Genomic DNA, 14794 nt, shown 5'->3' with positions numbered 1-14794 from the left:
TATGATTCTCTGATTTCATATTTGGACCATATCGTGTTTCTGATTAATTTGTTTGAAGAACTGTCTCGCTTTAAACTCTGGTTGTGTATTTGGAGGGTTTCATTTTATTTTTTATTTCTATGTGTCTGAAGTACAAGAGAACCTAAGAACTCATCTTGAGGATGAATATTTACTTTCTCCTTAATAAAATATAAATCAATAGTTGAAGTATACTGATAAAATTGTTCAGTATCATTAAACTTCATTTTCTGTGAGAAAATAGAGATTAGTGAAAATAGTGGTAAATGAAACAATCTGCCACTATCTTCTCATTAGCTTCAGCTAACGAATTTTAAGAAATGACAAATATTTTATTTTTTGAAAAGAAGACAGAGATCCCAATTTTTATGCAAAATCTACTAATTTTAAAAATTGATCAATAACTAAAATTTTTAAAATGTCAATAAAAAGCAAATTGTCTAATCAATATCACAGGACTTTGGGCTGATTGGATCCAGGAATTACTGATTTGTGGCCTCTGGTATAAATTCTCACTTTGTATGAGCATATCAACTTTTTTCCTTCTCTGCCCCTCAGCTCTAAAATTTCTGTCCCAAGTGCAGCATTTTATTTATCTGTCAAAAGAGCATGGGAAGGAATCAGACATGGATCTCAGAAGTCATCCTGCTGGGATTTCAAGTTGACCCAGAACTTGAAGTTTTCCTCTTTGGCCTCTTCTTGTTACTCTACAGCCTCACGCTGCTGGGTAACGCGGTCATCCTGGGGCTCATCTGCCTGGACCCCAGACTGCACACCCCCATGTACTTCTTCCTGTCACACCTGGCCATCGCCGACATGGCCTATGCCTCAAGCACTGTCCCTAAGATGCTGGCGAATCTTATAATGCAGAAGAAAACCATCTCTTTTGCTCCATGCATACTTCAGACGTTTCTGTATTTGGCATTTGCCGTCACAGAGTGTCTGATTCTGGTGGTGATGTCCTACGATCGGTGCGTGGCCGTCTGCCACCCCCTGTCCTACTCGGTCATCATGAGCGGGAGAGTGTGCACAGTCCTGGCTGCCACGTGCTGGATTTTCAACTTCCTCTTGGCTCTGGTCCACATTTCTCTCATTCTGAGGCTACCCTTCTGTGGGCCACAAAAAATAAACCACTTTTTCTGTCAGATCATATCAGTATTCAGATTGGCCTGTGCCGACACCAGGCTCAACCAAATCGTCCTCTCCGTCGGCTCGGTGTTTGCCTTAGTCGGGCCCCTCCGCCTGGTGCTGGGCTCCTACGCGCGTATCCTGGCCGCCGTCCCGAGGATCCAGCCCGCTGAGGGCCGCAGGAAGGCCCTGTCCACCTGCTCCTCCCACCTCTGCGTGGTCGGGCTCTTCTTCGGCACTGCCATCCTCATGTACTTGGCGCCCAAGTCCAGCCATTCTCAGGAACAAAGGAAGATTCTGTCGCTGTTGTACAGCCTTTTCAACCCTATGCTGAATCCTTTAATCTACAGTTTGAGGAGTGCAGAGGTGAAGGGTGCCCCGAGGAGATTTCTGGAGAAGAGGAGATCGTTGTGAGAGACGGTTTGAAGTGTGGTGTGGCCTGTCTTCATGACTCTGAAACCTTGAATGTCTTTTTGAGTCCTTTAATTTAACAAACCCTGTACTCTCTATCTTTGGAATTCTTATAAAATGAAAAAATAAATACCTTTACTGTTTAAGCTCTTGATAGTAGCTCTGAGTTAAACATTACAAAATAGAAAACACAGTCTAACCCTATTCATGAATACAAATGCAAATATCTTAAAATATTAGTAAAACAAGTCCGTAAAAATAAAAGTAAATTATGATAAAGTTTTTATCCTGAAACGTCAATAATTGTTTAACTTTCAAACAATGAAAAAAAAATTGTCACATTAACAAAATATACAATGAAGAAATTGTTTGAAAAAATTTAACATCAATTAATGGTAAAACTCCTTTCAACCTAAAGAAGATTTACTTCCAAAATGTAAATAAAACAATAAGAATAATAAATTAACTTCTTAATATAATCCATAATTAAAATGAAATTTTATAAAATGTCACTATAAATAACAAATTTGAAATGCTTAGAAATAAATCTAACAAAGGATGTACAAAACTATAAAGAGACAATTAGAAAAATTACTGAGGCATTATGGTAACTAAATATACATATATATGATATGAGATATATCAGGCTCTTGAATTGAGAGACATAATATTGCAAATATTTAGTATCTCCAAACTGATGAATATATTATGTGTAATTCTAATAACTATCTTACAATATCTCAGAAATGTGTGGGTATCTGAAGAACTTGAAAAGCTGATTCTAAAATATGAAGAGCAACAGCTAGACCAAGCACCATTAAGAAGGATGAGGTACAAGGTGAGAGGATTTTACAAAATGTACTATAAAGTGCAAATAAGTAAAACAGTGTAGTCTTTATCCAGGGATTCACCAATAAACAAACTGAAAAAAAAAAAAAAGTAAGGAAGCTGACTCATGACTTTATAAACAGTTGCTCTATGAGTCCATATATGGCATGGAAGATCACTGTGGAAAGGAAGGGCTTTGCAGGAAATACTTTTGGTACTATTGAGTAACCATGTAGATACTCAAGCATGCTAAAAAACCATTCCTAGCGTTTTCAAGTCCTAAATGTCAAGGGCAAAACTATAAAGCTTTTGAAAGTATGAAAGGGAAGGATTTTTAAACCAATGTACAAATGAGCCACCAGAGAAAACATTGATAAATTTGACTAGGTGGGAATTAAAAATATCTATTAACCAACAAAGAGCTTAAAAAGACTGAGAAGACAAGACAGAGATTCCTATTTTACTGGATCTTCTAATTCATCAGGTCTCAAACATCATAGATTTCAAATTTCTTCCTCAAAGACCAGCATATTTCAGAGCCCCACTTGTCAGAACTAAGTGAGTTTCTATCACATATCTCTGAAGTGTCTCTTTGTCATGACATTTTAAACTATCTGAAGTTTTCCTCCTTTGTATTTGTTCATCGGTTTATTTACAGTTTACAATCTCTAACAAACAAAATCACTATCACCATAAGTATCCACTTTGTCTTCCTCATAGCTGTGTCTGTAGTAACTAGAGCAGAACAAGACACAGAGAAAGCCCTCCTTAAATCTCTGCAGACAAACTGACCAAAAGGCATCCCCAAGTTTTCTTCTTGAAACCAAGGAGTACTCAAGTTAGGGTAGAGACAGATACATTTTTATTTTATACTTTTTTAAAAAATTAAATTTATTATTTATTATTATTCTTTTTTTTTTTACTTTACAATATTGTATTGGTTTTGCCATACATTGACATGAATCTGCCACGGGTGTACACGTGTTCCCTATTCTGAACCCCCCTCCCACCTCCCTCCCCGTACCATTCCTCTGGGTCATCCCCGTGCACCAGCCCCAAGCATCCTGTATCCTGCATCAAACCTGGACTGGCGGTTCGTTTCTTATGTGATACTATACGTGTTTCAATGCCATTCTCCCAAATCATCCCACCCTCTCCCTCTCCCACAGAGTCCAAAAGACTGTTCTATACATCTGTGTCTCTTTTGCTGTCTCGCATACAGGGCTATCATTACCATCTTTCTAAATTCCATATATATGCATTAGTAAGCCATATCTCAAGTGCACACAGTGGCTACTGTGTCAGACAGCACAGCTACAGAGCATGTTCTTCTCTACTGTACAGTGTTGCTCTTGATAATTAGAAAGACTTGAAAGTCAAATTAGAACAAAAGTCTTTCTCTTTCCTCTCTGACACCTCTCCTCTCTCCTCCTTTTCTACAACAATCTCTTCTTATATCTGGTTCAGAATTCCTACAAGAGAATTCTGATAAGATTGTCCAAGGTTTGTGGGTGACGACCTAGAGGGATGAGATGGGAGGAGTGGGAGGGCTCACAGGGGAGAGGATATATATATATATATATAGATAGTTGTGACTGATTCACATTGTTTTATGGCAGAAACCAACACAACATTTTAAGCAATTATCCTCCAATTAAAAAGAAAGAAATTAAAAATAAATACCTGAATTCTACAGCAATGACCCCAAACTTCTTATAAAGCACCCAAACAATAAAAATACTTGAGTAATCAAAGGAAAATTTAAAACGATGAACTGCATATGAAATAAATATTTAATAAATAGTTCTATAAATTCATTCATTAATAGTTTTTTATAACAAATAGTTCTGATTAAGATAGCATTAAAATATGCCTATTGTTAGTATTTTGAATTAAAACTAATTCAATCTACTTTTTTATGTGTATTTTTTAAAAATATTTTTATTGATGTATTTCTTTTTTTTTTTTTTTGCTCTTATTTATTTATTTATTTATTTATTTATTTTTGCTTTACAATACTGTATTGGTTTTGCCATACATTTACATGAATCAGCCACGGGTGTACATGAGTTCCCAATCCTGAACCCCCCTCCCACCACCCTCCCCATATCATCTCTCTGGGTCATCCCAGTGCACCAGCCCCAAGCATCCTGTATCCTATATCAAACCTAGACAGGCGATTTGTTTCTTACATGATAGTACACATGTTTCAATGCCATTCTCCCAATTCATCCCATCCTCTCCCTCTCCCACAGAGTCCAAAAGTCTGGTCTTTGTGTCTCTTTTGCTGTCTTGCACACAGGGTTATCATTACCATCTTTCTAAATTCCATAAATATGTATTAGTATACTGTATTGGTGTTTTTCTTTCTGGCTTACTTCACTCTGTATAATCGGCTCCAGTTTCATCCACCTCATTAGAACTGATTCAAATGTATTCTTTTTAATGGCTGAGTAATACTCCATTGTGTATATGTACCACAGCTTTCTTATCCATTCATCTGCTGATGGACATCTAGGTTGCTTCCATGTCCTGGCTATTATAAACAGTGCTGCGATGAACACTGGGGAACACGTGTCTCTTTCAATTCTGGTTTCCTCGGTGTGTATGCCCAACAGTGGGATTGCTGGGTCATAAGGCAGTTCTATTTGCAGTTTTTAAGGAATCTCCACACTGTTCTCCATAGTGGCTGTTATTTTATACTTTTAATTCTCATTTTTTAAACATTAGAAGACCAAGGAATAGAGAGGCTGAGTAATTTGACTCAGAGAGTCAACAATTTGACCCAGAGTCATTGTTGAGGTAGCATATGAAAAAGTTGGTGCTAATGTTGTAGCCACGTGTTCTGGGAAATAAACTCACTCAAAAGGACAGAGCAGATAGTGGAGTGCAGTTTACTACACCAGCGGGCAAGGCAGAGTCTTCTCTTAGCCAAGGACCCTGACCAACTTTTGTGAAAACCTTAAGCGTACTGCTCAAGCCCACATTCCCAAATTCCTTGAACCTAGCCTGGAAAGTGTTAAAGGGAGATACAATCAGGTTACAGCCACGATTCATAATCAGAAGGGTCAGCTGGTTATACAGTGTAGCGTACACCAATGGGTGCCATAAAGATTACAAAGGTGATTGACTACATAGCGGATTATTAGATTCTTTTTGGTGATGGGAAATCTTGGTATGGAAGCTGGTGTTTATCTGTCTGGGAGTCCAGTTTGGCTGTAGGTATGTTATCCCCATGGCTACCAGACACATGGTCCAAAGCTCACTGAAAGTGCAAGATGGAATTTCCTTCTTTTTCAAGATGGAATCAGCTCAGCCTGTTTCTTTCCTCCCTCATTCCCCACCCTCTTGATGCTCTCAACTTCCAGTGTGAGCATCACTCATCAGGATGTACTGCATTTTAGGTTTCCTGGTATATATTTGGGTAAATGAATTTAGCCTCTGTGATAGAGTTAACGACACATTGGAGAATACAAGGTCCACATAACAGAATCAACAGAACAACTATAACAATGGTTAATATAGTTTTCACCAATCACCCTTTACCCATGATAGAATAGAAGTCCAAAAAGGGAGATTATCATCAGACATAGCTTTCACCTGACCTTTCATGTTGTCTATTTACCATTGCCAGATAAATTAGGAATATATACACAACATTCAACTTTAATTATAGCACAGGTCCCTCCTTGTGCTGACGCTATGGTCAGTCTCAAGATGATACCAGCAAGTCCTTGTAGCAGCAGTTGCTTGTAGAGCTTCATCTCTGTTTCTTCTTTAAGATGATCTTGGTTTCATGGGGATCAGTGGGGTCCTTTTGTGTAGTCTACTCGGTGTCCTCTGGGTCTGCGTGGTACGCTCTCTTCAGCCTCGTGTGGTGGATCCAGGGAGTGACACCTGCAACTTTAACTGCTGTAGGGCTGGTCAGAACAACAGTATATAGACCCTTCCAATGTGGGGCCAAGGAGCCGGGTTTCCAGCCCTTGACCCACACCAGATTCCGGGGCACAAATTCGTGAATCTGTTCCCCAAGGGGGAACAGCACCCTTTCTTGTACAAACTTAGTTACCTGACTTATTACCTTACCCAGTTGTTCCATCTGCTGTGAAATCTCATCTCCCCTTACCCGAGGCAAATTTGTTGACACCTGTTTTACAAGGGAAAAGTGAAAGAAAGTGAAAGTGAAGTTGCTCAGTCCTGTCCGACTCTTTGTGACCCCATGGACTGCAGCCTACCAGGCTCCTTCGTCCGTGGGATTCTCCAGGCAAGAGTACTGGAGTGGGTTACTGTTTCCTTCTCCAGGAGATCTTCCCAACCCAGGGATCGAACCCGGGTCTCCCACATTGCAGGCAGACGCTTTACCATCTGAGTCACCAGGGAAGCTTTTACAATGGGAGGGGGCCTCCAATACACAACTTTGTATGGAGAATAGCCATGTGACCGTGGGGTCATCCTGAGTCTGAGCAGAGCCTTTGGAAGCAAGTCCACCCGGGAGCAGTCAGTCTCTATGATCCACTTGGAGAGGGTCTCTTTTAAGAGTCCAGTTGGTTCATTCCACCATCCCAGAACTCTGAGGCCTATATGCCGTATGTAATTTCCACTTGATATTTAGAGCTTTACACACCGGTTGAATTAAGTCGGGTACAAAGGCAGGGCCATAGTCTGATCCTGTACTGGTTGGGAACACAATCTGGGGATTATTTCTCGAAGCAGACAGCAAGCCACTTCATTTGCTCTTCAGTTGGGGTGGGGAAGGCCACCACCCATCCTGAGAAGGTACATACCATGAGTGTCAGCAGGGTTTAAAGTCCACTTAGACTGCCTTCTGTCTGTATTCCTGGAGGTTTTTGTTTATGTCCCAGGGCAGCATTGCCCTTTTTCATTTTTGGTGGCCCTTTCTGCTTCAGTCAGCTGGTCTTGGGCCAGGGTATACTGTGGGAGAGTTAAAGTTAACTCAGGCATTTTTGAGAGTACACAGGTTCTGATAGATCCCCCACCAGCAGGCGCACATTTCTCAGCCACTTGTTTTGAGGCTTTATCTGCTAGTTGGTTTCCCCCTGTTTGTGGGGTGTCTTCCTTTTGGTGACCCCAACAGTGCATCACTGCTACCTTTTCAGGTTCCCATACAGCATCTAATAGAGTGGAGATTTCTTCTTTGTTTCTAATATCCTTCTGTTGGCTGTCAGGAGACCTCGCTCTTTATATAAAGCTCCATGTACATGTAAAGTAGCAAAAGCATACCTGGAGTCTGTGTAAATGTTTGTCTTCTTGCCTTTTGAGAGCTGGAGGGCCCGGATTAGAGCACATAGTTCGGCCCGTTGAGCAGACCAGTGTGATGGCAGAGAGCTGGCCTCAGCGATGGCTTCCGTGACGACTGCGCATCCTGACGGTCATTGTCCTTGTTTCACCAGGCTGGTGCCTTTGATGTACAGGACCCACTCTGGGTCTGGGATTGGCTGGTCTCTCAAGTCAGGTCTGCTGGCATAAACTTCTTCTAAGATTTCCTTGCAATCGTGTGAGGGCCCACCTTCTCCCACAGGAAGGAGAGTGGCCGGATTCAGAGCCTGACAAGGCTCAGTAGTAACGTGGGGATTCTTACATAACAGTCCCTGGTATTGAGTAATCCGGGATGTCAACAGCCATTTATGGGGGTCCCCTCACAGGATAGTGTTGACCTCATGTGGGACTTTTACAATCAAATCTTGGCCCAAAGTCAGTTTGGTTGCCTCCTGGACCAGTAAGGCAGCCTCAGCAACTGTCCGTAAGCGTCCCAGCCACCCAGGGGCAACACTGTGCAGCCGATTTGAGAGATAAGTCATGGGTCTGTCCCATGTCCCCATATTCTGGGACAACACTCCCATATCCACCTTGTCCTTTTCAGTTACGTAAAGAGTCTAAGGCTTAGCAAGGTCTGGCAGGCCCAAGGCGGGTGCGGACGTCATTGTACCGGGTTTGAGTTCTATTACCAGTGAGACTTGTTTTGCAAGCCTGGGGGGTTTCCGCCCAGACCTCGGGGAATTGTTGAGTTAACTCTCTCTCGACTGTTTAGCCTGTTTGGTTTCCTTTCTGGGAGATCGTGCAATCTCCATTCATCTTGAGGGGTTACTGAGAGGAAGAGTAAATAGGTGGTTGAGCCCACTTGAAGAGTGGGTCTTTCGTGGGGGGAAAGGTCACTCGTGTCCCCCATTTAGACAGTAAGTCTCTTCCAAACTAAGGTATGGGGCATTCAGGGATGTATAAAAAGTCATGAATCCCTTGGTGTCCCCCCATCTGACATTTTCGGGGTAGGCTAGAGACACAAAGGCTGCGTTTATCACCATCTGAGACCCAGCAGCCTCTGGATCTATAAAGTCTATAGGTCTCGCACAGTCTTTTGTAGAACTCAGAGGGTGATTCACTTTCCCTTTGAATCACTTCAGAGGGTTTTGCCACACTCATAGGTTTTCAGGCTCCGCTCTTGAGGCCTTGTAAAATAGCCACCCGAGACCTCTCCAGGTGCCCCTCCCTTCCTCCGTGTTACAGTCCCCACCGGGCCTCTCATCTGGGTGGCTGGTTCTGCCCACGGCTGCGGGTGTGCAGTACCCTCAGGTGCCGTTTCTCTTGACCATTTTCTGGCCTCTGTTAGGAGACTGTATCTTTCCTCAGTGCTGAAAAGGGAGACTAGTAGTTGGATTATGTCATCCCATGTAGGGCAGTGGGCTTGAAAAATAGTCTCCATTAGGCTAATCATGGCTTGCGGCTCCCCCGAGTACAGTGGAGCGTGTCTCTGCCAGTTTAATATATCTGTACAGGAAAATGGCTGGTAATGATAGGCTACAGGGGGCTGATGGTAGTGCCCCATGCGTCCTGAACCGGAGGCTGTTGTAGCTCTCTGAGGGGCACCTATAGTGGGGTTCTTTCCCCCTGTTCCTTGGTGGAGTGCAGCCTCTAATTCCTGTGTTTTCCTCCCCCTTCCCATCAGTACTCTCCAGGAGGGGTGGATACAATCTAGGTGATCCGGCTGAGGTGGAATCCTGGGGGCATTGACCAGAAGTGTCCATCGCTGAGATCGGAGCCTGCCGAAACTGTGGCTCTACGATCTCCGGGAGAGCTGGCGGAGGAGCAGCAGCTGTTGCAGGAACTTCACTGGCCCTGGATCGGTCAGTAAGACGGCCTCCGGTCCTGGTGGTGCACTGGGCTGTGGGCATGTAATCGTCCAGTATGGGGGAGATCATCCCCATCCAAATGCTCTAGAATTTCTTTTTTTATCATCAGTCAATTTTTATGCCATTAATATTTTTCCCTTTCCCTTCTGGATACAAAACCTTGTCCAAGTGGGAGGGTCTTGAGCTAACCCTAGCCATCAGTCAATATATGGATATTGATCCAGGTGTCCCAGCTCTTCTCTGACTACTGTATAGACTGCTTCCACTATTTTTAAGTTCACAGTGTCTTCTGGCAGCCATCCTACACCCACAGGGGGCCATTTGACCTCAAAGAGTATGTGGAGGTGGTTAGGCGTCATATTCACCCCATAGTCTCCTCCAAATTCCTTCTTTAAATTTTTAATCATGCACTCCAGTACAGTTGCCTTAGATTGATTTCCTCCCATCTTGCTTACCTTCTCAGACCTTCTTCTACTTTTCCTTCTCGTTCTGTCTACGACGTTCTCGGTACCCTATGCACTTCTGATATTTCCACTCAATGAAACACTTAAATTGCCATTTCACCTTTTTCTTAATTGGGGTGAGAAGAGCCTTACCTGCCAGATCCCAGAGAGAGAAGGGGGATCAGCGTGTCTTCACCTGCCTGTTGGCATGGTCAAACCAGAACACCATGTGGTCCAAGACTGTTTCTCCCTTAACTTTTAAAGTCCGATCTGGCTTGGTGGTCTTGATCAGGTGCAGATGAAAATACAGATGGGTTAAATAGCCCACATCCCAGGCTGTCTCCAGAAAAGCCAATTTATACCCACTTATATATTCCCCTCCCCTCCTTCTAGCCTGACAATTCTGAGGGGCTCAGGAATTTCATGGCAGATGGGACACTTCCTAGGGGATGGCAGAAGACCAAGTTTCTTCTAACAACCCTCTGGCGATTGCTTGGTAATAATTGTCCCCAAGATGGCATGGACACCACCTCCTAAATGACATTCACAAATTTCCTTCCTAAGCCCTAACACACTCGTCAACCTGTGTACCAAGCAATTGCTGCCACCTGCCTATTCCAGTCTCCTGCAGGTCCGTGCCCCTTTTAGTCCCTCCCAGGGGGGTGATCAGGCCCCTTCTTCCACCCTGCTGGGTGAGTTCCTCCTCACCTAAGCACTTAGTTCCCCTGCTGTCGTCCACTAACTGCTAACGTGAAAGGTCTGGGCGTTGAGAAGCAGAATCCTTCCAGAAGGGCTAGGTGCCATCCCCCCTCCAGAAGATTCGAGTCGCAAGGCCTCAGAGTAGTCCCAAATGGGACTTGTCTCCTCAAAGTGAGGAGTTTTCTGGTCAATGCACCAAATGTTGTAGCCACGTGTTCCAGGAGACAAATTCCCTCAGAGGGACAATGCAGATAGTGGAGTGCAGCTTATTACACTGGTGGGCCCAAGGCGGAGTCTCCTCTTAGCCAAGGACCCCGACCGACTTTTGTGAAAACCTTATGTACCTTAAGCGTACTGCTTATGCCCACATCCCCAAATTCCTTAAACCTAGCCTGGAGTGTTAAAGGGAGATACAATCAGGTTACAGCCACGATTCATAATCAGAAGGGTCAGCTGGTTATACAGTGTAGCGTACACCAATGGGTGCCATAAAGATTACAAAGGTGACTGACTACATAGGGGATTATTGCATTCTTTTTGGTGACGGGAAATCTTGGTATGGCATCTGGTTTTTATCAGTCTGGGAGGCCAGTTTGGCTGTAGGTATGTTATCCCCATGGCTACCAGGCACATGGTCCAAAGCTCACTGAAAGTGCAAGATGGAGTTTCCTTCTTTTTCAAGATGGAGTCAGCTCAGCCTGTTCCTTTCCTCTCTCACTAAAACATGGGTAATCTAGATCCAGAGCCTGTATTCTTAATCTAATTATATATGCAGGTGTAGTTTACACCAAGAATCCAATGATTCCACACAATACATAGATATTTCTCTCCTCTGTCCCAAGGAGAAAAAGTTAGCAAAAATTACCAAAGGAGAATAAAGATAAGACAAAAGTAGAAAGAAAATGGGATATTTAATTCACAAAACAATCTTCAAGAAAGAAAGCAGTATGAATATTTGTTTAGGGGAGCAATATGGTTGATAAACTATTTTCAGATGTTTTGGTGGTAGAACTTTTCTGGCATAACAATATTTAAAATTTATAAAGAAGCAAAGGGAAAGAAAGAAATAGAAGAAAACAGTAGAATGGGAAAGACTAGAGATCTCCTCAAGAAAGTTAGAGATATCAAGGGAACATTTCATGCAAAGATGGGCACGATAAAGGACATAAATGGTATGGAACTAGAAGAAGCAGAAGATATTAAGAAGAGGTGGCAAGAATACACAGAAGAACAATACAAAAAACATCTTCATGACTCAGATAACCATGATGATGTGATCACTCACCTAGAGCCAGACATACTGGAATGTAAAGTCAAGTGGGCCTTAGGAAGCATGACCACAAACAAAGTTAGTGGAGCTGATGGAATTCCTGTTGAGGTATTTCAAATGCCCAAAGATGATGCTGTTAAAGTGCTGCACTCAATATGCCAGCAAATCTGGAAAACTCAGCAGTGGCCACAGGACTGGAAAAGGTCGGTTTTCATTCCACTCCCAAAGAAAGGCAATGCCAAAGAATGTTCAAACTACTGCACAACTAAACTCATCTCACACACTAACAAAGTAATGCTCAAAATTCTCCAAGCCAGGCTTCAACAGTGCATGAACCGTTAACTTTCAGATGTTCAATCTGGATTTATAAACTGCAGAGGAACCAGAGATCAAATTGCCAACATCCGATGGATCATCAAAAAAGCAAGAGAGTTCCAAGAAAACATCTACTTTTGCTTTATTGACTACACCAAAATCTTTGACTGTGTGGATCACAACAAACTGTGGAAAATTCTGAAAGAGATGGGAATACCAGACCACCTGACCTGCCTCCTGAGAAAACTGTATGCAGGTCAAGAAGCAACAGTTAGAACTGGACATGGAACAACAGACTGCTTCCAAATAGGAAAAGGAGTATATCAAGGCTGTATATTGTCACCCTACTTATTTAACTTCTATGCAGAGTACACTATGTGAAATGCTAGGCTGGATGAAGCACAGGCTGAAATCAAGATTGCCAGGGGAAATATCAATAACTTCAGATATGCAGATGACACTACCCTTGTGATAGAAAGTAAAGAGGAAATGAAGAGCCTCTTGATGAAAGTAAAAGAGGAGAGTGGAAAACCTAGCTTAAAACTCAACATTCAGAAAACTATGATCATGGCATCCGGTCCCATCACTTCATGGCAAATAGATGGGGAAACAATGGAAACAGTGACAGACTATTTTGGGGGGCTCCAAAATCACTGCAGATGGTGACTGCAGCCATGAAATTAAAAGATACTTGCTCCTTGGAAGAAAACCTATGACCAACCTAGACATTATATTTAAAAGAAGAGACATCACTTGGCCGACAAAGGTCTGTCTAGTCAAAGCAATGGTTTTTCCAGTAGTTATGTATGGATGTGAGAGTTGGACTATAAACAAAGGTGAGTGTCAAAGAGTTGATGCTTTTGAACTGTGGTGTTGGAGAAGACTCTTGAGAGTCCCTTGGACTTCAAGGAGATCCAACCAGTCCATCCTAAAGGAAATCAGTCCTGAACATTCATTGGAAGAACTGATGTTGAAGCTGAAGCTCCAATACTTTGGCCACCTGATGTGAGGAACTGACTCCTTGGAAAAGACCCTGATGCTGGAAAAGATTAAATGTAGAAGGAAAAGGAAATGACAGAGGATGAGATGGTTGAATGGCATCAGCAACTCGATAGACATGAGTTTGAGCAAGCTCCAGGAGTTGGTGATGGATAGGGAAGCCTGGCATGCTGCAGTCCATGGAGTTGCAAAGAGTCCGACACAACTGAGTGACTGAACTGAATTGAAAGAGAAAGTCTTTTTGTATGTCTTTCTCTTCTCATCAGGAAAGAATTTTCCAGAACTATTTCTTCTCAGCAGATTTTTCATTGTATTCCATTGGCCAAGTTGGGTCAAATAGCTATCTCTAAACAAATCGCTGAAAAAGAGGATGAAATTGAGAGCTTAAATTAGGTCAGTTCCCTGTGACTCAGGGGTTTCCTTGGCTCAGATGGTAAAAAATCCGCCTGCAATGCAGGAGACCTGGCTTCAATCACTGGGTCGGGAAGCTCCCCTGGAGAAGGAAATGGCAACCCACTCCAGTATTCTTGCCTGGAGAATCCCATGGACAGAGGGAACTTAGTGGGCTACATGCAGTGTCAGACAGGACTTAACGAGTAAGCACAGGCAGGCTTGTGTCTCATTGAGGTCCCTTTCTCTGATAATTTCACCATCGAATACCTGAGGAAGATCATTGCTAGGACAGCAAAAGGGTATAATTGCCATAGGGCAGACACCTGGCAGTGTCTGCTAACCAGTTTCAGTTCTGAAGCAAACTTTCTTAAATCTTGAGTAGAAAATTGAAATGTGCTAACGTTCTCATCTTTCAGTTTTAGAGATCCAGCTGATACTCTCAAAATAAGGCAGTATAGTTAGAGACCTAACGGCTACAATCTGAATGCAATGAAGAATTATACTTATATCAAGAAGATTGAGTTAAGAATTTCTGTAGTTAAAGGATTCTGAAGTAAATTAAGCATTTTAGTTTCATAATAGATATTTTTCCTTCTGCTATATTAAAAATATATATATATACATATATATTAACAAAGGATGAGGAACATGAACTAATTTTTATAAAAATATTTCTCATTATCTGTTTACCTTTTTCTGTTTATATTTTTCTAAGAGCAAAAGAAATGTAGGATTCTAGTAACCCAATGTGTGAGTGATACGGTTGTAATTCTCTGAATTGCTTATTTTCATATTGGGAAGATATTCCCTTTACACATAAAAATGTCAAATTACTGTTCTAAAATAGCCTATGATTACATGGTGTTAAATTGTTCATCCATCTGTCCTATTAGCCTGGAGTCTGTACATATTCATGAAGAAATCACTGAGATGCCGAGCTGTTAATCATAATGGATAGTTTAGTTGATCTGATATGGAACACTTTTAGATTTTTCCTTAGAATTTTTCAGAATTGCTTTATTTTGTATTATGGAGCTTATGTCCTTTTTACAATAAAAACACTGCATTTTTTTTTTCCCCTAAAAGTGGGTGGAGAGAGAGAAAGGTAAAGAATGGTGGCGAATTTAAAGAAAAAAGGCAACGTG

The 14794-nt window shown here is 42.1% G+C and overlaps 1 protein-coding gene across 1 annotated transcript; it reads left to right on the top strand.

Moving 5' to 3' along the window:
* LOC102186371 (olfactory receptor 2A12-like) lies at nt 628-1560 on the top strand. Its single transcript, XM_005679565.2, has one exon. The coding sequence runs from the start codon at nt 628-630 to the stop codon at nt 1558-1560; it is 933 nt and encodes a 310-aa protein (XP_005679622.2).

Source organism: Capra hircus, chromosome 4, assembly GCF_001704415.2.
Source record: "Capra hircus breed San Clemente chromosome 4, ASM170441v1, whole genome shotgun sequence".
NCBI lineage: Eukaryota > Metazoa > Chordata > Mammalia > Artiodactyla > Bovidae > Capra > Capra hircus.
This window is presented reverse-complemented; position numbering and strand designations above follow the sequence as displayed.

What these genes read in the sequence shown, in the direction of transcription:
- LOC102186371 (XM_005679565.2), top strand. Translation starts at nt 628, where the DNA reads ATGGGAAGGAATCAGACATGGATCTCAGAAGTCATCCTGCTGGGATTT.